The 26,387-nt window shown below is 37.2% G+C and overlaps 6 protein-coding genes and 1 non-coding gene across 7 annotated transcripts; 2 read left to right on the top strand and 5 right to left on the bottom strand.

Annotated features, from left to right (window-relative positions):
• On the top strand, nucleotides 102–174 carry TRNAR-CCG. Its single transcript has one exon. It is a non-coding gene; the product is annotated as a tRNA-Arg (tRNA).
• On the bottom strand, nucleotides 2,733–4,782 carry LOC18780648 (pyruvate kinase, cytosolic isozyme). Its single transcript, XM_007212493.2, has 3 exons — nucleotides 4,543–4,782; nucleotides 3,647–4,108; nucleotides 2,733–3,542 (listed from the first exon to the last, which is right to left on the bottom strand). The coding sequence occupies exons 1-3, from the start codon at nucleotides 4,777–4,779 to the stop codon at nucleotides 2,733–2,735; spliced, it is 1,509 nt and encodes a 502-aa protein (XP_007212555.1). The 5' UTR covers nucleotides 4,780–4,782.
• Nucleotides 6,032–9,621, bottom strand: LOC18780697 (phosphoglycerate kinase 3, cytosolic). The gene is made up of 7 exons (XM_020562087.1): nucleotides 9,396–9,621; nucleotides 9,077–9,294; nucleotides 8,350–8,427; nucleotides 7,986–8,246; nucleotides 7,476–7,793; nucleotides 7,232–7,390; nucleotides 6,032–6,530 (listed from the first exon to the last, which is right to left on the bottom strand). The coding sequence occupies exons 2-7, from the start codon at nucleotides 9,269–9,271 to the stop codon at nucleotides 6,336–6,338; spliced, it is 1,206 nt and encodes a 401-aa protein (XP_020417676.1). The 5' UTR covers nucleotides 9,272–9,294; nucleotides 9,396–9,621; the 3' UTR covers nucleotides 6,032–6,335.
• LOC18779019 (phosphoglycerate kinase, chloroplastic) lies at nucleotides 11,212–15,348 on the bottom strand. The gene is made up of 6 exons (XM_007213903.2): nucleotides 14,507–15,348; nucleotides 13,763–13,840; nucleotides 13,376–13,636; nucleotides 12,497–12,814; nucleotides 12,126–12,284; nucleotides 11,212–11,674 (listed from the first exon to the last, which is right to left on the bottom strand). Exons 1-6 carry the CDS (start codon nucleotides 14,921–14,923, stop codon nucleotides 11,465–11,467), a joined length of 1,443 nt encoding a protein of 480 aa, XP_007213965.1. The 5' UTR covers nucleotides 14,924–15,348; the 3' UTR covers nucleotides 11,212–11,464.
• Nucleotides 16,145–20,762, top strand: LOC18779485. Its single transcript, XM_007212200.2, has 8 exons — nucleotides 16,145–16,765; nucleotides 17,072–17,131; nucleotides 17,306–17,554; nucleotides 17,762–17,838; nucleotides 18,467–18,543; nucleotides 18,870–19,002; nucleotides 19,099–19,304; nucleotides 19,404–20,762. Exons 1-7 carry the CDS (start codon nucleotides 16,309–16,311, stop codon nucleotides 19,252–19,254), a joined length of 1,209 nt encoding a protein of 402 aa, XP_007212262.1. The 5' UTR covers nucleotides 16,145–16,308; the 3' UTR covers nucleotides 19,255–19,304; nucleotides 19,404–20,762.
• LOC109948969 (uncharacterized protein At4g26485-like) lies at nucleotides 19,720–20,593 on the bottom strand. Its single transcript, XM_020563061.1, has 3 exons — nucleotides 20,398–20,593; nucleotides 20,113–20,311; nucleotides 19,720–20,017 (listed from the first exon to the last, which is right to left on the bottom strand). The coding sequence occupies exons 1-3, from the start codon at nucleotides 20,573–20,575 to the stop codon at nucleotides 19,720–19,722; spliced, it is 675 nt and encodes a 224-aa protein (XP_020418650.1). The 5' UTR covers nucleotides 20,576–20,593.
• On the bottom strand, nucleotides 22,800–25,111 carry LOC18781015 (uncharacterized protein At4g26485). Its single transcript, XM_007212673.2, has 4 exons — nucleotides 24,881–25,111; nucleotides 24,161–24,371; nucleotides 23,562–23,924; nucleotides 22,800–23,178 (listed from the first exon to the last, which is right to left on the bottom strand). Exons 1-4 carry the CDS (start codon nucleotides 25,032–25,034, stop codon nucleotides 23,163–23,165), a joined length of 744 nt encoding a protein of 247 aa, XP_007212735.2. The 5' UTR covers nucleotides 25,035–25,111; the 3' UTR covers nucleotides 22,800–23,162.

Here is a 26,387-nt window from a genome sequence, read left to right as displayed (position 1 = left end):
TGCCTCTTCTTGTTGAAGCCTTAAAAGGTTGGAAGAAGCAACTAAATGTGAATAAGAGAGAAAATAATAATAGTATATAATTAATATATCTAGCACCAACAGATCGCGTGGCCTAATGGATAAGGCGCTCGCCTCCGGAGCGGGAGATTGTGGGTTCGAGTCCCATCGCGATCGTTTTCTCTAAGTCAGTTTTTTCTTTTAATCCACCACAAGTTTACACCTTATTCTTCCAGCAATGGCGAATAATCAAGTCCTTTTTCTACTTTTTTTTTTCCTTTCTATTTTCACCAACCAAAAATTACTGAAATTTACTTCTATTTAAGGTTAAAAGTTACGAATGGATTGAGGAACTGCTGGTCAACAAATCAAACTACTAATTTTTCTAATGAAAAAAATAATTGCTTAATAATTTTTGCATGTGATGACTTGATTGCTACTTGATCAGCATAAAAGTGGAAGTTAGATCAAGGGTTTAACCAAATTCTTAATTAGAGAAATATGCTGCTCCATCCATGGTGGATGTGTAGTTCAATCTATATCATATGTTCAATCACTTTAATGCATTGTTTAGTTATAAATACACACAACAAGGCACAGTAATATTGTAACTTGATGTAAATTCTTTTTAAGTATTCGTACTATTTAGTGTATTTTCAATACGGGACTCTAACATTATGGCAATTTAAAGCCGCCAAAACTTTGTTGCTAAGTTCTCAGTTGATAAATCAATTTGTCAAATTTCGAACGTTAAATAGATGATTGTCGCCAAAAATGATTTTCTTATACAAGAAGTGTTGAAACTAACTAGGTGCTTGAATATCAATTAGGTCTTATCCAAAGGATGAAATTCCATATGTTTTAAAGGCACAAGAATAGCGTGGTTGGTGAGCAAATAGAGCTTTACTAGCATCATCTGCTATTGTTGATAAATCAATTTGCTGTAGACCTTGTTGATTGGGCATCTAAAGCTTTAATATATTCGTGAGATTAATTATTAAACACTAAGATTCATTATTAATTGCTACCGACTCATAGTAGGTGGGTTGTCCAATTTAGCTTGTCTCTGTCATACCACAATCACTTTAATACTCTACTTAGTTACAAGCCCACGTTACCAGACTCTGTAATTACAAAATCTGATATAAGTATTTATAAGTATTTGCATGTGGGACTCTACTGTCCTAATTTTCAAGTGACATAATTGCTCTATGTTTACTTGTTGAAGTACTTGTGCCTGTAGTAGGCACCTCATCCTCAGATACAGCAAAATAAAACAAAACATTCGTAAGCCATGAACTCAATAGGAAAGTTTCAAAACGGGATTCTACAAACAATCATGAACTTATGAATGATCTGAGTCATCTGTCTTGTGCTCCCCGAGCACAAAACTAAATTATATTCCAATCATATAGCTAGGCTTGTGGCTTGAACATATTGGTATCTATCAATATTTAGTTAAAGCCACAAGTCTTGAAATACAAGTGACCATGGATGCTTAATTTGTTTACGCTCAAAATGGGGTTCAACTTAGGTAGATGTGAAGTGGTGGATGATGTGTGAAGGCATGGGCCTTTAGCATGTGTATGAGCCTTTGGTAGGCAAGGCAAAAGATTGTCTTCGGCATGTGACATTCAGCATAAGTAAAATAAATAAGCTTGCAAAAGACAAGGTATACGTGGTTCACCGGAATGATGAGCTACGTCCACTGAGAAGAATGTTCTCATTATGATAATGTTTGTTTACATTTGTACAAAGGGAAGACCCAAAGATAGAGGGAAGAAAGCCCAAGGCCTAAAGTCCAAGATCAAAGATCCAAGCCTAAGGGTCAAGATTCAAGACTCAGGACTCTTTTCTAAGTGGAGAGTAGTCTTATTTTATAGGTGAAGGGGAGTCTCCACCTCTTGTAGTCTTCCAATGTGAGACTCCTTGCCTTGCTTAGAGTTGTGACTTGTGGTAAGGCTTCTTTAGATAAGGTGATGACCTCTAAAAGCATGGCACGTGGTTAATCTAGCTTAGCTAGTTGCTCAGTTAGTCACGGTATCAACATAATTAATAATGGTTAATAGATACCACATTAATTAATAATGCTTAAAGTAAAGGGACTTTGCAAATTCAATGGAAAACCGTATGATCTCTTATGTGGACTCAGCATGAGAAGCTCTTATGGGGGGTGAAGGTATGTCTTTTTTCTTCAAAGAATAGTAAACATTAGCTATAAGAAGCCAAATAATATCATGGTTGATAGATGCAAGACCTTAAAGGGCATTTACAGATGAATCACGGAGATCTTGAAGGACTTTAAATATGTTGGAAGTTTGAATGAAATTCAAGGACATTTGCCCCACATTAGTAGAAAGAAGAAAGAGTGAGATCTTTATAAGTGTGGAAGTCTCACACTTAATAAATGAAAGTTGAATCAAGTGAAAGCCCATTGGGCTTCAAAATCAATTTGGGCATTGAATAATATATACATAATATTTAATTATCAAAAAGATAGGCAAATTTCGTCGGAAAATGTATTTTTTCAATTTTCAAATATAGCCCTCACTTGGAGAGAGGCATGAATAAAATGTGAACAAAATTCAAAATTTCAATGCCGCCAAAAATAGATGAGTTCATCATCATATTATTTTTGTTCTGACCTCATAATTAAACTCTAAAACAAAAGGTGAAACCTAAACTGGATGCTGCAAATCAAAGGTAAATGTCGACCTAAATTTTCCTAAGAATCCTCACATCACAGTCAAAATCTTGATCATGTCAGTGTTAACGCGGTGCAGAACCACAACCGAATCTCCAGGCTTGCAGAGACCCTTTTCCTTTGCATATTGAATGGCAGACTGTATGCTCTCTTCTGTGGACTCAGCATGAGAAGCTCTAATGGAACCAGAGCTGAGAAGAGGCAGAACACCCCTGTAGATGAGGCTATGCCTTGCTGGAGCTGCATCACTGCATGACCACTCAAAAGTGTCTGTTGTTATCTCAGGCACCACCACAGACAAAATTGGCATGCTTGGCCTGTATTTAGCCACAAGCTTCGCTGTGCTTCCTCCTCTGGTGAGGACTAAAATCAGAGCAGCCTTGGTGCAATTTGCCGTCTGCACTGCTGAGGAGGCCAAGCTCTCTAATGGGGTCATAGGCATTCGTGCAGCATCCATCTTTCTCTTGAAGAGCTCCCCATAGTTTATAGAATCCTCTGCAGAAACACAGATTTTGGCCATGGTTTGAACTGTAATTTCAGGATAGGCTCCGGCTGCAGTTTCTCCGCTGAGCATCACGCAGTCGGTTCCATCAAGGACTGCATTGGCAACATCAGTGGCTTCAGCTCGGGTGGGACGAGGAGATTTGACCATGGACTCCAACATCTGAGTAGCAGTCACCACCGGCTTTCCTTGTCTGTTGGCCTTCTCTATCATCAACTTCTGAGCTAAGAATATCTTCTCAATTGGAATTTCCATTCCAAGGTCACCCCTTGCCACCATAAATGCATCCGAGTTTGCAAGAATTTCATCGAAATTTGCAACCCCTTCTTGATTCTCAACCTTTGGAAGAACAAAACACAAAAGAACAAGAATAATCAGTATAAAGTTATTGACATGTTGTATCAATCATATTACTGATCAAAAACTAATTTCCAACTACATACCTTGGACATAAGCATTATATTCTTTGCATGCTCCCCCAACACTTTTCGGACCTCAACAAGGTCTGAACCTTTGCGCACGAAAGAGAGCGCGATCATGTCAATCTTATTCGGAACTCCCCACTCTAAGATATCAACTTTGTCCTTCTCTGTTAGAGTTGGCAGATCAACAACCACTCCAGGGAGATTGACATTCTTCTTCTCACCCAACTCTGCAGAGTTCTCACAGCGACAGTGTACCAAACCGAGCTCCTTGTCACAAGCCAGAACCTTTAAAGTAATTTTCCCATCAGCACACAAGATATCAGTTTGGGGTTTCACATCCTCAGCCAACCTTTTGTAGCTCATAGAGATCACGTTCTCATCACCAAGAATTGTATAGTCAGTGGTGATGGTGATCTCTTGACCCTGTTTAAGATCTATGGATTGCCCATCTTTCAGCAACCCTGTTCGAATTTCTGGACCCTGTAACAAAAGAAAGCATCATTATTAGCCAATTATTGTTCATAATAAACACAAAAGGAAGAATTTTATAAAAATTAAATTTAAAAAAAAAAAAAAATCAACAAGCTGTTTCTCGTACTACCATGTAGAAAATTTACCCAAACTCAAATTTATCAATTAAGTGCAGGACCAAATATGAAGATGAACTCTTTGAATCCTCATTCTTACACAAGTGTCAATTATTTTAGAAGGGTTAATAAAGTTCATAGCATTGAGAACAAATTCTAATGACGCACAATAAAAACCAAGATCTATGAATTTTTTTAAGGAATTGAAAGCTGGACACTTGATTGAATTTGGAAAACAGATTTACATAATTTTCGGATTTACTTGATAGAAAGCTAGAGCAAAATAAAAGACTGTAAATATACACAAAACCATATATTGAATTTTACCTTAGTGTCCAACATGACAGCACAGAGAATGCCAGTGTTGTTCATGGCAATCCTGAGATTGTCAAGAGTTTCTTGGTGGTAAGCATGAGTTCCATGTGAGAAGTTGAAGCGAGCAACATTCATGCCGGCCCTCAGAAGCTTCTCCAACATCTCCACAGACCGCGATGACGGTCCCAACGTGCACACAATCTTAGTCTTGGGCCTTCTATCCCCAACAACTTCAAGTATCTTCTCCATTGGCAAAGAAAGGCAAAGAAAGCAAAGGGTTTATGTGTAGGGTTTATGAGAGAAAAGGGTTCCTTGGGCGGGAGGTTCTGTTTTGAGTTGTGGCTTAATTGATGGATTGATAAAGTGTTGAAACATGACATATTTATAGGTCTCTTTTCCTACTACTGCCTTGGCATATTCCTTAGTATTCCCAAGCGAGCAAGAAAACTTAAGATTTTATTTTATTTTCTGTCTATTTATTATTGCTTTGGACCAAAGGACTTTCCTTTTCTTGCTGCTCTTTGTTTTCCTAGCACACAAAGTCCAATTTTACAGACACGGTAAATATGTATTCTTGCACAAGGGGATACCTTGGATTCAAACCATCTTTACGCTTTTCAATTAATAAATCAACTTTATTTTCAAAAAAAAAGTAATAAATCAACTTTGATTACCAAAAAAGTAATAATAAATAAGAAGAACCCTAAACCTAGTAGGGATTGAACCCAAAGATTATTACAGCGGTGTTAGATTCTTTCCTATTTTCATTGCATCGCTTATTTCCCAAGGTAAACGTATTGGGAAGAGTTATGCACCTTAAATTAATTTGGCCATTTATCAATTCTTTTAATGATAATAAACCACAACACATAATTGTGGTCATAAGTAATTTACAAGTGAAGAATAAAATTTTCATCTTTTAAACTTGAGTTAGAAAAATATTTATTGATTTAAACCACATTTGCTATTTTTTTTTTTGTTTTGTTTATAATTGAGGGAGGAGGATTCAGACTTGGACTTAGGATGTTTTCGAACATTAGAAAGAAAAATACCACTAGACTAAGAATCGAACCTGAGTGAGAGGATAACTACCTTTTACAGAGGATGACCCGTTCAGAGTTTATGTTATCTCATATAAATGGCAAAATTATAGAGTGAGTGTGCCATATATGGATCTTTCATGTGGAGCTTCATATTAGCCATATGATCATTTCATTAAATTTAAAAACTCTATATGATTTTCAATTAAACACACAGCTAATAACTCACCGCAAGAACTCTGCATTTACATAATTTTGATTAAGATACAAGAAAATTTCATTTATTTCTCAATTTTAATTTAGGTCAAGAAATCATGTTATTTTTCAGTCAATTCAAATTCAGTTTAATAGGAGATCGAAATATCAGGCCCATTCACCATCTCAAGATGGACCCCTCCAAATAGCTGTCCCAAACCCACGTCCCACAATATCAAGATCGTGCAGCCCATCACACATCAAGATAATATCCATTCCACGTCATTTTATAAGGATCAACAACATTCATGTATTCCAAAAACATCACATTCCATACCAAACTGATATTGAGCTCAGAAAAGCACTCTGGGATCATTAACATTTGTTCCAAAAATATATCCAAACAAAGCAATGCACATTAAAATGGTTAAACCTCAAGAGAGCACTTATTCAAATCTCTACCCTATATAGCCTCTACATGATCAGCTCTGATATACTTGAACCATTCTGGTTGAAAAACCAACCCATCTAACAACGACAAAATGCACGAAAACTGAGAAAAAATTCAGCTCAAGCATCGTCAAGTGCGAGGACTCCAGGGAGTGATTTCCCTTCGAGAAGCTCTAAGCTTGCACCACCTCCAGTCGAGATGTGGCTCATCTTCTCAGCAAGCCCAGCCTTCTCAACAGCTGCAACTGAGTCACCACCTCCAATGATTGTTGTCACCCCCTTGTCGCTGAGCTCTGCAAGCTTCTTAGCTATTGCCTGTTAACAAGAAAAGAATTAGATTAGTGGCAGTAGAAGCAATTACTTTGGAGAGGGTAATTGCATAGTATCCAAAAGATTTCTTTAGAAAAAGACTAAGAATCTGCAATTTATTATATGACCCAGAAGGAACAACATTTTTTAATGAAATATCACAGGGCTTTCAGCATTTATGATAAAAATTTTCTCAAGAGTGACTTGAAAGAAACCAATTGGATGGAAAAACAGTTACACACAGATCTAAGTTGACACAAAACCCAGTCTCAGCAGACTGCCGGTGATAAGCCGGAGGAAGGTGAGGATGACGTCAAGTCATCATGCCCCTTATGCCCTGGGCGACACGTGCTCCTTGCGAATTAAACAATTAAAAAATATACCGGTGAATAATATACGGAATCGTGGTATTCTTTTAAAAGAAAAAGAAAAGAAGAGGGATCGCCGTTGGGAATTAAATTCTGCTATTTGTACTTCTTTTCACAAAAAATAGAATCTGTTTAATTGTTGTTCAGTTCATATTGAAATGAATCGAAATTGATAAGGAGTTGGTCAATGATGCTCATGTACCACAAATGGGCAAAAAATAAGACAAATAATCTAATTCAAATCAACGAATAGGGCTGAACAGAGTATCGTCTTCTATGAATTAGGTTAATAGGTAATAGATGCTTGATAATTCAGCAGAAATATAGTTTATTAAGTACCTCAGTCCCAGCAGCAAACTTTTCAAACTCAAAAACACCCATAGGTCCATTCCAAATAATGGTTTGAGTGGTAACCAGAGCTTCACTGAAAGTTTTGATTGAGTCTGGTCCGATATCCAATCCCATCCAACCATCTGGAATAGCAGACGCTGGCACAACCTGCAGGCAAATATAATCTTCTGAGAACTCGAGAATTTCACCATTTCCAACAGGATTACTAAACAAACAGAAAGTAACCACTGACCTTGCTGTTCGCATCAGCAGCAAACTTGTCAGCAATGACTACATCAGTTGGGAGCAGAATAGAAACCCCCTTAGCCTTGGCCTTCTCAAGAAGTGATTTTGCAAGATCAAGCTTGTCTTCCTCCACAAGGGATGATCCAACTGAATAACCTTGGGCCTTGTAGAAAGTAAAGATCATTCCTCCACCTAGCAAGAGAATGTTAACCTTCTCCAACAAGGATTCTATCACTCCAATCTTGGATGACACCTTTGAACCACCAACAATAGCAGCAAATGGCCTCTTAGGATTTCCCACAGCACCAACAAGATAATCGAGTTCCTGAGATCAACACAAAAATAAATATGTGTTTATCATGACAAGAAAACTGTTCTTCCCTCAACAATTTCAAGGGTCCAGATGTGAAACATTTTGTGACCACCATATTCTTAGTGGGAATCACTTCAATGAAAAGTAGGGCAGTGAAGAATTTGAAATTTAACTAGGTGCGATTGTCAGTTACAACCGACGTACCTTCTGCATAAGGAATCCAGCAACGGAAGGCTTTAAGAACTTGGCCACTCCCTCAGTTGATGCATGAGCCCTATGAGCAGTACCAAAAGCATCATTCACATAAACATCTGCAAGTGAAGCAAGCTTCTTGGAAAATTCAGGGTCATTCTTCTCTTCCTCCTTGTAGAACCTAACATTCTCAAGGAGCAAAACTCCTCCGTCTGGAAGTTGAGCAACCAATTTTTCAACTTCCTCGCCTATACAGTCATTGGCAATCTTAACCTGTAAAAGTAACAGAGGAAAATAGAAAATAAAAAAGATGAGCAAATAGAACTTCCCATGAAATTTCCTAGGAGCAAAACTGTTTTGTTAATAAAATACAAACCTCAACTCCAAGGAGCTCAGACAGCCTCGGCACAAGAGGCTTCAAACTGTACTTGGGAGTGACTCCCTTGGGACGTCCCTGAAAAACAAAAATTCAAAGAACTTTTTGGTAAGTAACTTTCAAAGGTTACCTCAAATTAGTTTGGCAAATAAAAAGGCAAACAAAAACTGCAAAACCATTGACACCTGTTCAGTCCTAGGGGTCAATTAACTGATAGGAAGAAAATGACTGAAAGAAAAAGAAATCTCTGCTAGGAAACTATGAGCAGATGAATTAACAGACTAGATCCTAAGACCCATAAACATTACTGAAAGACGAGCTTTTGATCTAAGGAAAATTAAAAACGCAAAAATACAAATCAATGAATAAATTAAAGTATAACTAAAAGTTATTAGAAAGTCCAATACTGGGCACAAAGTTACAGCACATAATAGAGATCTTAAAAATTATCTACATACATCAAGCAGCAAATCCATCACAACCCACATCAATCAAACTGATAAGATCTGAGTTTACCATGCAAGGGGATCTAAACAGGGGTTTTTCAGCATAAATCAAATAGGAAAAAGAAAAAAACTTCAACCAAAAAAAAAAAAAAAAACTTATCACACACAAATCTTACAAACCAAAACAATCATAAATATTTGGTCACAGGAAAATGAACCCAGATGCTATAATAGATAACACAAGTAAGAGAAAGAGTGGATTGATGGGAGGCGTGGCTTACCAAGTGAGAAGCGAGGATGACTTTGGCACCATGGCCCTGCAAGTACTTGATGGTGGGCACAGCAGCACGGACTCTAGTATCATCAGTGATTTTGGAGTTGTCATCCAAAGGAACATTCAGATCAACCCTCACAAACACTCTCTTCCCCTTCAACTCAGCCTCCTTCAAAGTACTCACGCTCCTCTTGGTCGCCATCACAGTCACAGCGAAAAAAGTACCTTCAACAAAACGAAAAATAGTATAAAAATATCAGAACCCAGATGAAGGATTTGTTAAATACAAACAAAGATGCGTGAAAGTTTGGATTTTGAAAGCTTACAGTGACAAAGATCAGAAAAAATGTGGTGGGTTATTGAATGAGAGATCGAAGAACAAAGACAAGAAGACTGAGGAGTTCGAGAAGGTGATTTTATAGAGGTAGGTGCGTGGTATGTACGGCACGTGCGAGTTTTCTTGGGAGCGCACCTAGTTATTGCTATTCTTGGGCAACACGAAGAGCTTAAGGATTCTCGACTCTTCTTTCTGTGGGTCTGGCCTTAGAGAAACCTTGGGCTGGCAGTAAAAGATTTTTGTGGTGTCTTCATTTTTAATTTCTCACCTAAAATGTTTTGGCATATTCTTAGGATTCTAATTAGGCTCTTTTTTATTTTTCCTCTCTTTTATGAGCTAATTAGGTTTTCATTTTCTTGGTGGACTATTTCTATTTGGGCTCTTTTGATTTAACACTTTCTTTGCAAATATGGGCTTCTTTAAATTGGCTATAGTAAATGTGCTTCTCACTCTTTATTCGAGTTTGACTCCCCCTCTCCGTAATTTAGATTAAATTAAAATAGAATATCACTTATAAAAAATATATATATTTAAGACTTTCTTTTTTCTTGGTAATCCCTTGTTTTGAGGCTCAATCTTCAATTGTATTAAAATGTTAGTCAGTAAGTTTCTTTATTACAAAGCATGATATGTAAGGTGAGATTGTGTTTCACATTTATCTTTAGTGTTTTTTTTTTGTTGCAAACTTTTCATTTAGTATATAATGGTAATAAAATACCATATGATGTAAGTGTGCATGCACATATGATCAAAATACCCCTCAATCATCTCATGAGGGATATTGTGGTCCACAAATCACAACAAAGGGAAAAAAATGTAAAGTTTTTTGCCGACAGAATAATAGAATAGTTTAAATGTACATTGCATTTTGGTTTTTTCTTTCGATTTAAGGAAGCTGAATTAACCAAACCCTTGTTAGGAATGTGAGACTACTTAGGTTTTTTTTGCATATGTCCCGAAATACTTCTTAGGTTTTTTTTGCCCTAATGGAACCTAAACCAAATTATGTCCTATGAACCAGTTATCTATGATAAAAATTGAGTGCAAAAAAAAAAACTATGATAAAATGATTTATGGTTTATGATCAGAAATAACTATTTGATTGAGCATCAAAGAATGAATTATTCTATTTGATAAAAAAAAAAATGAATTATTCTTTTTGTTGGCCGGTAACTTTTTGTAGGCCAAATAAATAAAAAGGGGTTGTTTGCAAATAATAATAATAAAAAGGGTGGTTGGTCTAAGAAGCTTTTGTTTTTGGGGTTCGACTTTTGTCGATCGACCGTGACTTGCGATGGGGATGGGCTGACAGCCCGACACGGGTGCGGAGACAATGGAGTCATGGTTCATCATGCCTGCATGGATTGCTCTGTCAGTTTCTTTTTTCCTTCTTCCCTTAATATTTAATTTTCGAAAACGTATGGTGCATGGACCTTGTCGTCACCAAGTGATGTTATTCATATGTAGTAAAGCGTCATATGGTGTTTCTATATGCATGTCTTTTGCATAACAGCAATCGATCTTCACCAATGCAGACCAGTAATTTAATATGAAAACATAACGTAGAATTTGGTAGGTTGATGTAAGTGAGATTCACAATGCATCCACCGGTATAAACAGCGGGAAATCGTCCACGCAAATTGTCCCTAGCATTTTTCTGTGTTCAACAGAAGTCAAAGCATTTTTCTCTAGGGAGATTGAATTTTATGGGAAAAATGCGAGATGTGAGACATTGGGACAGATTGTAATTAGGAATAAGATTATAGTAGTATAGCCCAAATTCAAACAAGAACCTTGACACAGTATACAAAGATGATGGCAAAGAACCAACTTATTAGATTTGCTTGAATGGCTGTCTTTATCCCTCCCCACAATCTCTTATGGAAATTTTTTTGTAGGATGCAAGGAATACAGAGACATTGGGACCTTATATCAAAGGTAACATTGAACATTTACAACAACTCGTATCTTCCTACAACATGTCATCTCTCGCTTACAGACTCAAATGAAACACCGACACGGTGGGCAGGTAAAGAATACAGAGAAAAAAATGTGTTCTTACACGGGAACTGGTGTGGCTTCGTCGAGAGCGAGTACACCAGGAAGTTGTTTACCTTCCAACAACTCCAAACTAGCACCACCACCAGTTGAAATGTGGCTCATCACATTAGCAACTCCTACTTTCTCCACTGCAGCAACAGAATCTCCACCTCCAATGATTGTTGTCACTCCCTTCCCACTAAGTTCTGCAAGCTTCTTTGCAACAGACTGCAAGCAAGAGGTATAACTTAATTACCATCCACATATCCATATTCCAAATAGAGTAATTATAACAAGCAAGAAGCTAAAGGCTTCCCTTGCACAACTCTACTACATGGTCAAATACATCAAACCAACTTAGGTAAATGGTGCTAACTGGTATGGAACACTTTCAAGAAATTAAACTTAATCCTTTCGTTTCCAATGTACAGTTCATTGTGTACATAAAAGCAAAAAAGTAGGTTAATCAGGGAACTAGGGCAGCCCAGACTTAAGTTAGATTGTACACAAATAAATACAAGAACAATGTATCTCGTCTCTAAAGGATTTACTTCCATACAAGATATGCCTGATCCACACCGTATGCATTAGTAAGAAGAACAGATATAGGAATTGCAGACATCAATTCTAAACAGGTTTATGAACAAAAGTGAACACCAGCAAAAAGACCCTTGCATACCTCTGTTCCTTCTGCAAACTTGTCAAACTCAAATACTCCCATTGGTCCGTTCCAGATGATGGTTTGAGTGGTATCCAATGCCTCATTGAATGTCTTAATAGAGTCTGGACCAATATCCAATCCCATCCACCCATCAGGGATGCTTGAAGCTGGAACAATCTGCAAGGACAAAACCAATTCTTCATTCCTTTCTCATGAAGTGCTGATCAAAGTTAATAAAATATCAACACATTACTATTATTGGTGGCATCATTTGGATTAAAGTCAAAATCAGTTTAAATCAACTAGCTTCCAGCAGGGAGATAGAGCATTGAATGTTATGTTGTGAATCTGAAGAATAAAATTGTTAAAGGTCAGCCAAGAAAGTAAACCTTGCTGTTTGCATCAGGAGCAAACTTGTCTGCAATTACGACATCAGTGGGTAACAAAAGAGACACTCCTTTTGCCTTGGCCTTTGCAATGAGTGATGTAGCAAGTTCTAGTTTGTCTTCTTCTACCAGAGACGAACCGACTGAGAGACCCTGTGCCTTGTAAAATGTGAAAATCATTCCGCCACCAAGAAGTAAGATATCAACCTTCTCTAAAAGTGACTCAATCACCCCAATCTTGGATGAGACCTTTGAACCACCAACAATGGCTGCAAATGGTCTTTTTGGACTTGATACTGCCCCAACAAGATAGTCGAGTTCCTAAGAAGAATAAATAAGAGTGAATAAAACTTAAACCAGAAATTTGCACCGCAGGGTTGCATTCAACCCTCAAAAAAGAGGATTTAATTGAGTATCGAGGAGTTAAAGAATTTAAGCCAAAATACCAAATGAAAGTAGATCGATTTTTTTTCATTCCCGAGGAAGTGCATATTTTACCCGAGTCTTCTTCCATAATGGTACGGAACAATAGTATCATTGGGAGAGATACACGAATCACTGACCAATGCTTGAAGATTTTTAATAAAATTATATACTTTCATAATCTTTTAAAAGTAAATACAAATTGAAAATCATTTTAAACAGAGATATCTTAGCAATTACTACGGTGCAAAACATCTGCAGGAATGGCAATGCAGTCCAATTACCCATGCCAACTTGAGTTGCACACTTGAATCTAAATACAACATTAGCTGGAATAGGTTATAACTTATAATCAAAGGCTTCAAACTATGAAATAAGTATTCCTTTAAGGATTAAAAAAAGCACTGCAGAATAACTGAAGGTTACTGCTACAGCAGAAATGAAAATGGGAACCCTCACCTTCTGCAAAAGGAAACCAGCTACAGATGGCCTCAAGAATTTTGTGACCCCCTCAGTTGAGGCGTGAGCTCTATGGGCAGTACCGAATGCATCATTGACATAAAGATCTGCTAAGGAGGCAAGCTTCTTTGCATGCTCAGGATCATTCTTCTCTTCCTCCTTGTAAAACCTCACATTTTCAAGGAGAAGAACACTGCCATCAGGAAGTGAAGCCACCAACTTTTCTACTTCTGGACCAATGGAGTCCTCAGCCTTCACAACCTGTTTCAGTTATGCTATGGAAATATCAGTAGAAGTACTCAAAATCAGTTTCAATATCCACTCATCATCACTGCCATTTTTTATTTGTCTTCTTATTCCCAATTTACTCCTGAATCAAAAGTCTACCTGAATCCCAAGAAGTTCAGATAGCCGAGGTACAAGAGGTGCCAAGCTAAATTTTGGGGTCACACCTTTTGGTCGTCCCTGAAATTAAATGCACATTGATTCAGCTTGTATCACATACCAGCCTATAATTTACTTAAGCACATTAGCATAGTAGCAGCTAACCGAAGTCAAACCAATTTAAGGAAAAGATTTCCAAATCAACATTATGACATATTGAAAGCAAGAGCTATCGTAGTTATATATTTTAGACCCAACTAAAACAAAGAGACTGACAAATTCACAAGTGCATAGGACCAATTAAATTCTCCAAAACTCGAATCTTTCATTTATTCACATGACAAATGGCTAGAGAGATTGATAATATTCTCAATCAACGTGATGAAAGAAAACATACATTGTAACAGGTCCAAAGAAAAGATATCAAATTTGAATATGCATGAACTGTAGAAACTAAAAGAACCACTGCAACCAAAATCAACACAATGATAAACTCAGAATAACGTACAACCAATTCAATTCTCAAAAAAGCCACAGATACAAAGCTCATATACTTTAAAATGGACATAGCAGATGTCTAAAAAATATTGACTTCAGCCTCATTCCAAATCAATGAAAGGATAACAAAGAAAATCCATTTCAGCAAGGTTGACAAAGAGACTATAAATAGCTACTGCTAATCATCAAAATCAGAGAAAACAAAGAAACCCAGTAACCAAAAACACATTATTTAAAGAACCCACATACCAAATGACTGGAAAGAATGACTTTAGCCCCTTTCTCAATCAAATGCTTAATGGTGGGAATAGCAGCGCGAATTCTAGTATCATCAGTGATGTTCTGGCTGTCATCCAAAGGCACATTCAAGTCAGCCCTGACAAACACCCTCTTCCCCTTCAAGTCAGCTGCTGATAGGTCTCCAACGCTCCTCTTCGCCATTGACACAACGCCTCTAACCGCTTTGCCGGAGCCAAAGGATCGAACTTTGGAAGCTACCTGAAGAGCGAAGAGGGGATCGGCTGCGGAGAAGCCGAGGCGGCGGAGAGTGGCGGGTTTGAGAGAAGAGGGTAAGGAGACATGGGTGAGAGAAGAGCGGGTGCGGGAGGTGGAGGCGGTGGTGGTTTGGAGGAGAGAGAAGGTGGTGGGTGTGGTGGCAGAAGCCATTGTTGTTGTTGGACGTGGTGTTCAAGTTTCAATGGTAAACAGAGAAGTTGACTGAGAGAAGAGAGTGTTAATGGGTGGTTGGTTTTGTGGATGTGAGGAGTGAGAAATGGAAGAGTTTGATTGGGGCAGATGTGGACGGGAAGAACAATGGGATTGATTGGGTATTGTGTGGGGGTTGTGGATTTCTCTTATCGTTGAGGAGAGGTTCAAGATGTTCGATGCTTTTGAGATTGAGAAAAAGTGGCGAAGTGTGCTATTGCGCTTATGATCAGAGCAATAATATCACCAACAGCATCACAAGCATGGATGGGCCCTTCTTTGGTTGGACTTTTTGGATGCACACTCTTCAGTCTCTCCTAGTCTACCCTCCTTCCTCGTCTTCTTCTAATGTTGTATCCGTACTAAACGCTTTCTTTTTTAACTTTTTTCCAAAAAGAAATTGTGGTAAATTAGTGAAAATATATAAAGAGGATTTTGCCACACACAGACACAGTCGTCTAGCTCATGTGGGTGACTTCCTAGTCATTGGTGCAAGTTCATGTCTCACTACATCAATGGCTTAGAACCACTCATCCGCATATAAACCGACTGCCGTGAACATTACTTTTCAAATAAGCTAGTTTTGAACGAAAAAGAAATGAATAGGAAATTAGTTTCTAGAAAACCTAAGTCTCTCGAACGGTGAACTCAATACCCAATATGTATGATATAGTTAATGAATTCGATACTTTTATCAGCATGTCATTTGCATGTTACTTTGTGTATCAAATACACCCTCTCTCTTTTACCATTAACATGTAGCTAATATAGTTCTTAAAAAAACATGTAGCTAATATAACCTATAAGGAAAATGGTTATTCTACACTACCACTAAGATAGTACCCTAATCTCAAATTTCATTCCAAACTTTGTTTCCAATATGTGTAAACAAATAATGGAATCCAATTAAGTTACTAACTTGATTTCATCTTATTCTCATTCCTATTACTTAGAATTCGAATCTAGGATCAGACTTCGGAGATTGAGATGCATGATTGAGGTCCAAGCTCAAGGTTTGTATTTGAAGTAAGAAGCTTGATGCTTAGAGTTTGGAGACTTGCATTCAAGACTTATTTGAAATGTGAAGATTGAACTCAAAGTCCAAAGCTCGGGGATTATGATTGCTATTATTTAATTGTTATGGATCCGAGGGTTAGGATTTAGGATTTAATGTTTAAAAGGGCTAGGCTCAAATTGATTGTAGTGAAATGGACATAGCCAATGAACCAGCTAGGCTCAAATTAGTTGTGATATGAACCAATGAACCAGCTGCTGCGTACCCAACTTCCAAAGCCAATGAAAAAACCTAACTAATAAACAAACTGCTCTCCAACGGTCTGCCTCTCATGGCTTTTGCTTCGCCAAACCTCAAATCCATCCCTCACTTTCTCTCACCCCAGCCATTTTCCTCCCAATTTTCCTTTCTTTTCCTCCAAACACCCCGACGTGCACCACCACCCGCCAAATTTCTTCACACCTCAAGGCGCCAAACCGTCCCAAGATCCGCTCTTCGAGAATGGAAAGAGTATGAGGAGGCAGTGAAGCGCAAGGACCTAGCTGGAGCTCTCAGGTTCCTGCAATCCATTGAGACCCAGCAAAACCCAATTGAGTTTGTTAATGGGTCCTTACCAGCTGATCCGACCCTTCCTCGACTCGGCGAGTTGGGGTTTGTTGGGCAGGAGAGGGATTGGGAGGTCCTGGACACGTGTCTGAATGCTGATAATATGAAGCTGGTGGGCAAAGCTTATGGCTTTCTCAAGGACAAGGGTTTCTTGCCCAGTTTTGGAAAGTTCAGGAACGTTGGTAATGCAACTTTGCTTATTTTGATATAAGATTTCTTGGGTATTTGCATAATTTGCTTACCATTTGATCCAAATTGTTGCCCAACAATAATTGGCTGTTCATGAAGTCTGTTGATTTTGTCAGATGGTAGTTTTGGTTGTCTTATTAGTGAAAAATTATGTATCCATCTGCCTGCATGGTATATCTTAGGTCTGATCAGTTCTGATATACACATTTTTAAGGCCCTCTTGGATGCATTTGAACTTTTGGGCTCATGCCATTATCTCATATTGTTTTCTGTGTTTTTTTTTTCTTTCAACCCTGCAGTTATGGAGGGAACGCGTGATGTTACACCAACAGTGTTGAAGACTTCAACTGGTTTAGAAGGTGTTTATTCCGATTTCTTTGACATGGTTTTTTCATGTACATAACTAATTGTTAGAGATTTATACCTTTCTGCTCTTGTGGAAAATGTTCTGTATCTATTACTCTTTTCTGAGGCAAAATGCATGTCCTGACTCCTTATGATCTAATACTCCATTTCTTGCTTACTTTATCCAGCAACGAAATTTGCTCCAAAAAAGTGGGGCCTTTCTGAAAGTTCTGGTCCCATTTTGATTGCCTTTCTTGGCGGGATATCTTTTCTTCTTTCTCAAGGCATCGATCTCAGGCCTAACCTTGCAGCAGTATTGGGGCTAGCATTTGCAGATTCTGTCTTTCTTGGCGGTAGTTGTTTAGCTCAAATCTCAAGTTATTGGCCCCCAAATAGACGTCGGATCCTCATTCATGAAGCAGGGCATCTGCTAATAGGTAAACACACTTTTTTTCTGATCCGTATTTTAGAGTTGAATGTTACAAATTTGGGCGATGCTGTGGTTTGGACCGAGGGCATGAACCATTCCTTAAATTCTTCTATAGGACTACATTTCTTTCTTCAACCACTAGACTCTACTAAAGCTACATCCTTGCAAGAGTGTAAACCCTGTGCTATTAACTGATTGCTGTTTTAAATTGCAGCTTATCTAATGGGTTGCCCAATTCGTGGGGTGATATTAGATCCAGTTGTTGCAATGCAAATGGGCATTCAAGGGCAGGTAATTTCTTGCCTTCTATGTGCTTCATATGGGCATCACTTGGTTTTGTTTGTTGTTCACTGACCAATTTATTCATGTCATCATAATGTGTTTCAAGCAATTACCATTCATGGAGATATGTTGATAAAATATGTCTATATATGTGTGTGTGTGTATCTGTATGTTGGTTTGGTTTGTTGGAACCTTATATGTTAAAACTTTAATGGATTCTAAACCTATGTGAAGTTACTATTGGATGGATTTAAGATTTGAATGTGATTCTTGCTCTTTCTTTACTATATTGTATGGATGGTGGTAGGTCATATCTAGCATCTTTACAGAGCAATCATATATATATTCATTGAATACTTTCCTTAAGTAGAATTAGCATAGGATGCCACCCTGGTTCAAGTACATGTCTAATCTTGTGCTTAGGTTCTTTGTCCTCTTAGAGAGATGCAGTCTCATATTCATTCTTTTGGGTTGCAATATTTAAAATCTTGACCTTGTTTTAGGATGATAATTCATTATTGATATGTAGTGATGATAGCAATTGACTTGTACTCCTTGATTCCATACATATAGCTTCATGGTAATGCAGTGCTGTTAGGATCAAATGGAGAGCTCATATTACTATGCCATATTACAGGCAGGAACTCAATTTTGGGATGAGAAAATGGCCAATGACCTTGCTGAAGGACGACTTGATGGCTCTGCTTTTGACAGGTGGGTGTGAAATGAAATTGCAGGCAAGAGAACAAAAACTCTCTATAGGATGATGTATCTATCTTCATTGAGCAAATATGCTGAAACTGAACTATAGATAGATTCTGTCTTAATCTTATGTGGGAATCTATTTCTCTCTGTACGTGTAGCTTTGATTGCTGAAGAATTTTGCAAAATGTTTTATCCTTTGCTTTAGGTTGAATTTTATGTAAACTATCCCAGGTTTCCTAAGTTCTAGCTTTAATTAGCTCTTCTGATGAAGTCTTGTGGAATTAAGAGTAATAACACATGCCCAATATTTACTAATTTCTTCACATAATGTTCAGGTACTGCATGGTGCTTTTCGCAGGCATTGCTGCTGAAGCTCTTGTTTATGGTGAGGCAGAGGGTGGAGAAAATGATGAAAACCTATTTAGGAGCATCTGTGTTCTTCTACAACCCCCATTGTCTGTTGCTGAGGTATCTCTATAACTTATCTTCTTTAGTTCTGTGATCTTCTTTCACTAAAAATACCAAAATTTTCAAACCTTTTCTTTTCATTGTTATCTTGAGGAGATGTCAAACCAAGCAAGATGGTCCCTTCTACAATCTTACAATTTGCTCAAATGGCATAAAAATGCACACCGAGCTGCAGTTGAAGCTTTAGGAAGTGGCAATGGTCTTAGTGTTGTAATTAGGAGTATTGAGGAAGCAATATTAGCTAATAGGTGAACAGAAGTAGCTTTACAAAATAATGACTCTTTACCCACATGTGTCTTGAGGTAATTTCTGCTCACCTCCTATTTAGTTTTGTTTTAGTTTAGTTGTTTTGTGGTATTGATTCCTTGAATCAACATCTTTTATCTGTTTTGTACTTGCAGGATGGAAGCCTAAGAGATTCAAAATATAACTGGTGTAAGAAAGGCCTGTTTCTGCACTGCAGTCATTGTCTTCCGTCACTTGGCTATCCCCCCATAAACAATTCGGGTCTACAACAGACAAGAAGAGTTGTCTTCCATCAGGTAGGTTGATCTTATAAGGAGGAAGATTCTCAGCTAAATGAAAACTCCTTAGAGAGAAATGACCCAATTTACTAGCTGGCTTGTTTCTGCGTTACCCCACACCAAGATTTAAACACCAAGAATACAATATGCATGCTGAGGCCTAGAGATGAGAGAGCACAAGTAATTCAAGAACTCAAGACACAAAGTACGGTTGAAGTGGTAGCTTGGCAAATTTGTAGGTGCTACACTGTCCAACACGGAAAGTACGGTTGCATTTCCTTCCACTTCCTTTCTTGTTTATATAACCTGGATAATCCGCTCGTGTGAATTGTGCTTCCTCAACCAGAAACAACCCAACCTCTTCTGCTAACTTCACTATGTTCCACTTACTGAAAGGATGGGTGGTCTTGTGAGTCACATGAACTTCTCCACTTTCTGTGAGCATTTCACGTGCACTGGTGAAGTAAGCCTTGACCAAATCCTGATGCAACCTGAAAAATAGATCAGTCAAAAGAGACGTTACCAACATCCTTCTTCTTGTCAACCAGTCTACCATATTATGATCCATGTATTTATTTAAACTTACTTAATTTGGATCTTGTTATGTTCCATCAAGATGAAACCTGCATGAGGAAAATTGAAGACAATGCGATCGAATCGTCTATTCGTTAGCCGGGGGTGTTGGCTCATGGTATGAACATCCACCTCATGCAACACCGTACATCCCCTGCCCTTTAACTCATTCAAAGTGCTCGTTACATTTGAATACTTTTGCATTAAAGACTCTGCGGTTAAGGTGTAAATGAATTCAGTCAGGAAATTGACTTGTAGCAAGTGCAATAACGATGGTAGTCAATTTCTCCCTTGTTACCTTCGGGGTCGAAAGAAGTTGCAACCATCTTCACAGCAGAGCCAAATTCTTTGGCTAAGCAAGCAGCAAAGGAGAAGTTGCCCTCACCCACTAAGAGTATCTTCTGAGAGCTGCTATAGTGCATAATCGTTTTCTCTCCCATTTTAGATCTCTTGTTCTTAATTTTTTTCTTGAACATCTACTTAAGAGTTGCAGGGTAGGGGGCAACTGTTAGCCTAATCGTTTGATTAAGAAAGCACACATAGGGATTAACAAGAAAAAGTGTGTCATATTAACCCATTCATGATTTCCAAAGAATTACAAGTTTGAAGGCTTACATGCATGCGTCTTGGTAATTGTAAGGTCTCCTAGTTTTCTTTCCCGGATCCGGTTCCTTTGCATGGATTTTCTCCTCTAGGATTCGCTTGGCTTTTACTGTGGGATGCCACCTCAATAAAATATAATCAAAGGGATAAAAGAATTAACACATATACTATTAGAAAGGAAAACACATAATAAAATATTTTAACAACCAGAATCTAACATCTTTATGTCTCCTCCTCCATAAATTTGAACCGACAAAGCCTAAATTTACAACTTCAACACTTAAATTTTCTTTAGTCGCATGGACATGACAAAATCATGGTTTACCTTTCTCTTCTCAGTCTAGAATTCAAAGAAGCTATTTTTCATTTGCTGCCCTTTTTTTTTTTCTCCCTGTCTTCTATTTGTTTTCCTTTTAATTTCAGACCCAATTAATACCTTTCTTGCACTCTCTCATATAAAAACAAGAAAGAGAATATCTATGTTTTGAATCCAAAGCAATCAACGGGGGAATCACTTTTTCTCCTCTTATTCAAACTTGGATGAAGGTTTTTTTTTTTTTCTTAGGCTTGTTTGATAAGGAGGACTAGACTAGACTAGACTAGCAATCAAGGCATAATATGGATATTGTTGTCCAATTTTGAGGATGAATAAGGACTATTCATAAGAGGTTGATGACTAAAACTTATTCCCCTAATCCCCTAGAAAATTGGGAGATTATGAGGTATAAGTTTTAGTTATCAACCTCTTATAGATAGTCCCCATTCATCCTCCAAGTTAGGCAACATATCCATATTATGCTTGAATGCTCGTCAAATGTAAGCATTTTGCTGGTATAGTCCAGTCTAGTCTAATCCTCCCTATCAAACAAGCCCGGGTATTAGATGATAGATCTACAAAAGCCAATTAATAAAAAAACAAAATGCGACTTTAATTTGTAGCGTAGAAGAAGAAACGAGAGCAATTTGATTTTATCATGGCCATAGCGTCCATTTGAGTTTCTCGAATTGGGTTTTGCCCATGATAAGAAGGAGATTTATTGTGGTCAGTAGAAGAAGAAGATAATAATAAATTGTTTAGATTCTATTTATTAGCATAAGTGATTCTTATAGCCCTTGGATTATATTTTATTGTGGTGGCATCCTCACATTAAAAGTCAAGCAGATTTTAGTAGATAAAATTTAAGCAAAGAATCCGGATCCTTCTTTCCCAGCCTGTCTATGTTTGAACATCTACTACTTCTAGCTATCTGTGCTATTCATGAGCACTAAATAATATTTACTTCATGTTGCCCTTGTTGGAAACCTATTAAGCCTCAATTCTTGTGAATTCGTGCGCCTCTTAATAGCTGATGCATGTTTATGGCAGACCTGTCAACGACCAATTAGATTTTAATCCGAATCTGATAAATATACGATACGACCCAATTTAAGATAAGATACTATTTAATTTTTATGTGCATGAACATTATATATGTGAGTAATTGAGTTTTATATGCATTGAGAATAGACTTAAACTAATTAATTATTAAAAAATATTAAAATTTGAAATGAAAAATAGATAAACAAAATAAAAGAAAGTTGTTACTAATGAGATGTTGATTCTCTCAAGTCTTAAAAAGAATCAGTTAGCTAGCTGCCATCTTGCTGTAACTAAAGCTACTGTGTGTGTACCCTTGGATGCAGTAGGCATAGCTCAGGTGGCCTACCAATCCACTCAGTGAAAGGTCCAGGCTAAAATGGCAAAAATCTAAAGAACCTAAAACTCAAAACTGATAAAGAAACCAGCCTTTGTTTAGAAGAGGCTTTTAACAATTTTGATAACATGCATCTGAGGCAGAGTGTATTGAGGGGGAGGGGGAATACACGTACAGGGTAAAAGTACCTTCTGAATTCAAGCTGAATTGAAACACCAATTAATTTCAAACATTTTTAGCGGAGTAGGGTTTCAGATAGATGCTCAATCTCACATTGAGGGGGTTGAAAAATTCGTAGTGATACATGGATCACGAAATCACCTCATAAAATATTCTCAGAGATTCAAGGATCAAGAAGCGGGACGAAAAGTGAGACATGTTAGTATTGTTCTACTCTGTACAAAGCACAAGATTAATCCAGCAATGGAAAGGTGAAGGCTTTCTGAATGAAGAAGGGCAAGTCAACATTAGAAGAGGTATATAGCAACAGAGTAGTTGACTGATATCATCCTACATTTCACCACAAAAGAGCTCATCTTACAAGCTTGGTCCATGATTTAAAACTGAAATCCTATACACAGAGCTAGATACAGCCAAGTCAAGATCTTATGCACAAGACATGACATTCAAAATAAAGCTGATGAGTTGAACGTTTGTCGAGTTTTAGGAATATAAACAAGGGGACTCATGCTTGAATGAAAAACCCCATGCCTATCAAACAAAAAATATGTGTTGATACTATTCCTCACCAGTAGTAGAGATCACTTTATATGCAAAATGGCCTGCAAGAAAAAAACAAGACTAAGATATTTTGGAGCACTAAATCAAGTTAATGTTGAAGATGTAAAAGTGGAAGTTTAAAGTTTTCCATATGAGACTGGGATATTGGAGCACTTGGAAATTTCTTATGTGCTTATTTTCTTTCAACAAGTTAAGCAAGCACATGAGAAAATTCAAGTGCTCACCCCTTGAACTATAAGCCTTGCTATATTCAATAGCACCTGTATATTTTGGCATATTCCCAGAAACATTGCTGTAAATAATGGGTACAGTCGTATGCCAGATTTCAAAATGATGCACATTTTCAAGTCGCTTGCTCATTGTAGTATTAAAAATCACAACAAATTGAAATATACGAAAACGAAATTCATATGCTGGGGCTTACCTTTCCATGTGAGGACCATTAATTCCAGAATAACCAGACCATGGACCCGAAGCAGTAATGCCAAGGTGGAAACAAGAAGGGCTAGAATGGTGGAACAGCTTGGCAAATTTGAAGGTGCTACACATTCCAACCGGAAAAGTTTGATCACACATCCCATCTCCTCTCTTATTTTCATAACCTGGATAATCCCATAGTGAGAACGGTTCTTCATCAACCAGATATAACCCAACCTCATGTGCTAACTCCACTATTTTCCATTCACTGAAAGGAAATGTTGTCTTGTGTGTCACATGAATTTCTCCTATCGCGGTCAGCAGTTCGCGTGCATTTTTTAGGAATCCCCTGATCAAATCCTGATGAAACCTGCAAATGCATGAATTTAATTTAGAGTTCAAAATCCTCCGTTTACATTTTTGTGCTAGTGTTCTGCTTATGCTCAAAACTACATTGTTTCAATTCTTCATTTAATTATCTTTCTAACATAAATCCTAAACACTAAACCCTTTCCCCTAAAATAAACACATGATGAACGCAAAATACCATAGAGAATATACCATGTTCTTTAAAAGGGATGCATATATGGGTTTGTTTGAACTTACCAAATTTGGAACCTGTTGCGTTCAGAAGAAAAGGGACCAAGCAAGTAACCGGCATGAGGAAAATTATAGATTATGCGATCAAAGCGTAATCTAATCAGGAAAGGGTGTTGGCTCATGCTGTGGACATCCACCTCATGCAATACTATACATCCCCTTGCCTCTAATTCTTTCACATTGCTCAAAGCTTTTGAGTACTTCAGCATCAGAGACTCTACAATTAGCATACAAAGGATTCAATAAGGAACCCTCTAATTTCTTTTTAAACTAAAATAAAAAATTGCATCTTTGGGCCCCTTTAACTATTACTTATCCATTAATGACTCTACAATTAGGATGCAAATGATTTCAATCAGGATTCAGAAACCCTCCAGTTTAAACAAAAAATTAATAGGACCCCTCTATCATTTCACCATCGATGACTCTACAATCAGCATGCAAAGTATTTCAATCAGGAACCTTCTAGGTTGTTTCATTTGGAAGACAAAATCTTTGGTCCCCTCTATCTATCATTTCTTTTGAGTCATTACCAAAATGTAAATTCTAAAACAAAACAGAGAGTCAAATTGCAGACAGAAAAAGTAACCAAATTTAGAGTAAAATTGAATGTTTTTATTTAAATTTCAAACTGGGTTGCTTGAAAACCAAGGAATTGGCCAGAAATAATGAGTTAAAAATGAAGTACTTAGACGTTGACACAAGTCAATGATGATCTAAAATTACCTCTGGAGTCAAGAGAAGTGGCAACCATGTTGACAGCCAAGCCAAAAGCTCTGGCTAAGCAAACAGAAAAAGAGAAGTCTCCTTCTCCAACAAGGAGTATCCTCTGATAGTTGCTGTAATGCTTAATCTTCCTCTCAAAGCTGAAAGCTTCCATTTTTATTTGATTCTCTCTCGCTCTCCAACTAAGAGAATTCAGAATTCTTTTTTACTTTTTTGGGTAAAGAAGAGAAGTCAGAACTGTTTCACTTGTTGATATTTTCCTTCTTGGGTACTTACTGTGAACATTTTTTAGTTGGTATTTATACTCACGCAACGCTTGCACTCTTCACACCCTTTTGATTTGAGAAGCACATACACGCATTAGGAGGAAAGCGTCTGTGTGTGTCACATCATATTAAACTAACATCACCACTCATCACTTTTGGGCTAAACGTTAGTTTAGTGTTTTTTAAGCATCTTAATCATCTGTTTGGATTTTCTCTGTTATGATCTAGTTAACTTTTCTTCTTCATACGTTACATTATTAAAATTTTATTTAAAAGACTTTAATGTTGACACATCACACATAAAACCCAAATGCCTCACAATTTTTTTTTGTTAAAAATTTTCGTAAACCTAACATGTTTTGCAGCCGTTAGTCTCGCTTCCATTTTTTTTTTTTTTCATTTCTTTTCAGTTTCTCTCTTTCTTCCAAGGACACCATTATCTTCTCCACGTCTCTATCTTGATCATGTTCTTTAATATTTGGATTGTAAGACGAACATGATAATCTTCCAGTGAGAGACTAAAGCATTTGAATGTATGAATTAAAAAGTAAATTGGATTTTTTATTTTAAGGATGATGTGTCCAATTTAAACCGCTTAAATTAAATTTTAATGAGGTGTCATGTGAAGAACAATAGTTGCACTCAAAATCTAAATTGAAAATAGTTTAATTATTTAATTAAATGATTGTCATTTTAATTTTCATTGTCTTCATCATTTCTATGTGTAGAGTATGCGTACTATGAAGAGTAGTCATCAAATGAAAAATCCCCAAAATAGTTTTGCATTTAATTATTAATATGTCATCCATATGGATCTAAGATTGGTTGATGTTGCCCATAAACAAAATCATTTGAAGATTGAGTCTCAGATTCTTTCCATGAGCTACTCAATTCCATCCCAAAAGGCATCAAATCCCTTTGTGTGCGCACATGCTACTGTGGTTTTTTTTTTTTTCATTCCATGTACATATCCTAATATTTTCGATATTATCAATAATATTCTGATATTTTGTCCATATGTTGATGAAGAGAGAGCGAAATTCTCGGATATGAAATTTCCCTGATATTTCGTTGAAATTATCAATATTTATATAATAATTGCATGGATAGATTTCAAAATATTCTCTATATTCGTGGATATTATGTTGACAAAGGAAAATAGGGGTGGGCATTGGAATCGAAAAGTCAAACCCAATTCTCTAAGATTGGTTGATCGGAAAAAACCGAAAAAAACCGTGTTG

The sequence above is a fragment of the Prunus persica genome, chromosome G4 (assembly GCF_000346465.2).
Source record: "Prunus persica cultivar Lovell chromosome G4, Prunus_persica_NCBIv2, whole genome shotgun sequence".
NCBI classification, from domain to species: Eukaryota; Viridiplantae; Streptophyta; class Magnoliopsida; order Rosales; family Rosaceae; genus Prunus; species Prunus persica.
This window is presented reverse-complemented; position numbering and strand designations above follow the sequence as displayed.

Bases quoted from the DNA above. Each gene is read 5' to 3' on its own strand.
- LOC109948969 (XM_020563061.1), bottom strand. From the start codon at position 20,575: ATGTTCAAGAAAAAAATTAAGAACAAGAGATCTAAAATGGGAGAGAAA. The intron at 20,312-20,397 runs GTAACAAGGGAG...CCTTAACCGCAG, and splicing joins AACTTCTTTCGACCCCGAAG to AGTCTTTAATGCAAAAGTAT. The intron at 20,018-20,112 runs GTAAGTTTAAAT...TCTATTTTTCAG, and splicing joins CATAACAAGATCCAAATTAA to GTTGCATCAGGATTTGGTCA.
- LOC18780697 (XM_020562087.1), bottom strand. From the start codon at position 9,271: ATGGCGACCAAGAGGAGCGTGAGTACTTTGAAGGAGGCTGAGTTGAAG. The intron at 7,794-7,985 runs GTACGTCGGTTG...TGTTGATCTCAG, and splicing joins CTGGATTCCTTATGCAGAAG to GAACTCGATTATCTTGTTGG. The intron at 6,531-7,231 runs GTACTTAATAAA...TCTTGTTAACAG, and splicing joins AGTTTGCTGCTGGGACTGAG to GCAATAGCTAAGAAGCTTGC.
- LOC18780648 (XM_007212493.2), bottom strand. From the start codon at position 4,779: ATGGAGAAGATACTTGAAGTTGTTGGGGATAGAAGGCCCAAGACTAAG. The intron at 4,109-4,542 runs GTAAAATTCAAT...CTTTTGTTACAG, and splicing joins CTGTCATGTTGGACACTAAG to GGTCCAGAAATTCGAACAGG. The intron at 3,543-3,646 runs GTATGTAGTTGG...GTTCTTCCAAAG, and splicing joins ATATAATGCTTATGTCCAAG to GTTGAGAATCAAGAAGGGGT.
- LOC18781015 (XM_007212673.2), bottom strand. From the start codon at position 25,034: ATGGAAGCTTTCAGCTTTGAGAGGAAGATTAAGCATTACAGCAACTAT. The intron at 24,372-24,880 runs GTAATTTTAGAT...TGCTAATTGTAG, and splicing joins CACTTCTCTTGACTCCAGAG to AGTCTCTGATGCTGAAGTAC. The intron at 23,925-24,160 runs GTAAGTTCAAAC...ATGCATTTGCAG, and splicing joins CGCAACAGGTTCCAAATTTG to GTTTCATCAGGATTTGATCA.
- LOC18779485 (XM_007212200.2), top strand. From the start codon at position 16,309: ATGGCTTTTGCTTCGCCAAACCTCAAATCCATCCCTCACTTTCTCTCA. The intron at 17,132-17,305 runs GTGTTTATTCCG...TACTTTATCCAG, and splicing joins GACTTCAACTGGTTTAGAAG to CAACGAAATTTGCTCCAAAA. The intron at 18,544-18,869 runs GTGGGTGTGAAA...CATAATGTTCAG, and splicing joins GATGGCTCTGCTTTTGACAG to GTACTGCATGGTGCTTTTCG.
- LOC18779019 (XM_007213903.2), bottom strand. From the start codon at position 14,923: ATGGCTTCTGCCACCACACCCACCACCTTCTCTCTCCTCCAAACCACC. The intron at 13,841-14,506 runs GTATGTGGGTTC...ATTTAATTTCAG, and splicing joins TCATTCTTTCCAGTCATTTG to GGACGACCAAAAGGTGTGAC. The intron at 12,815-13,375 runs GTGAGGGTTCCC...TATTCTTCTTAG, and splicing joins CTGGTTTCCTTTTGCAGAAG to GAACTCGACTATCTTGTTGG.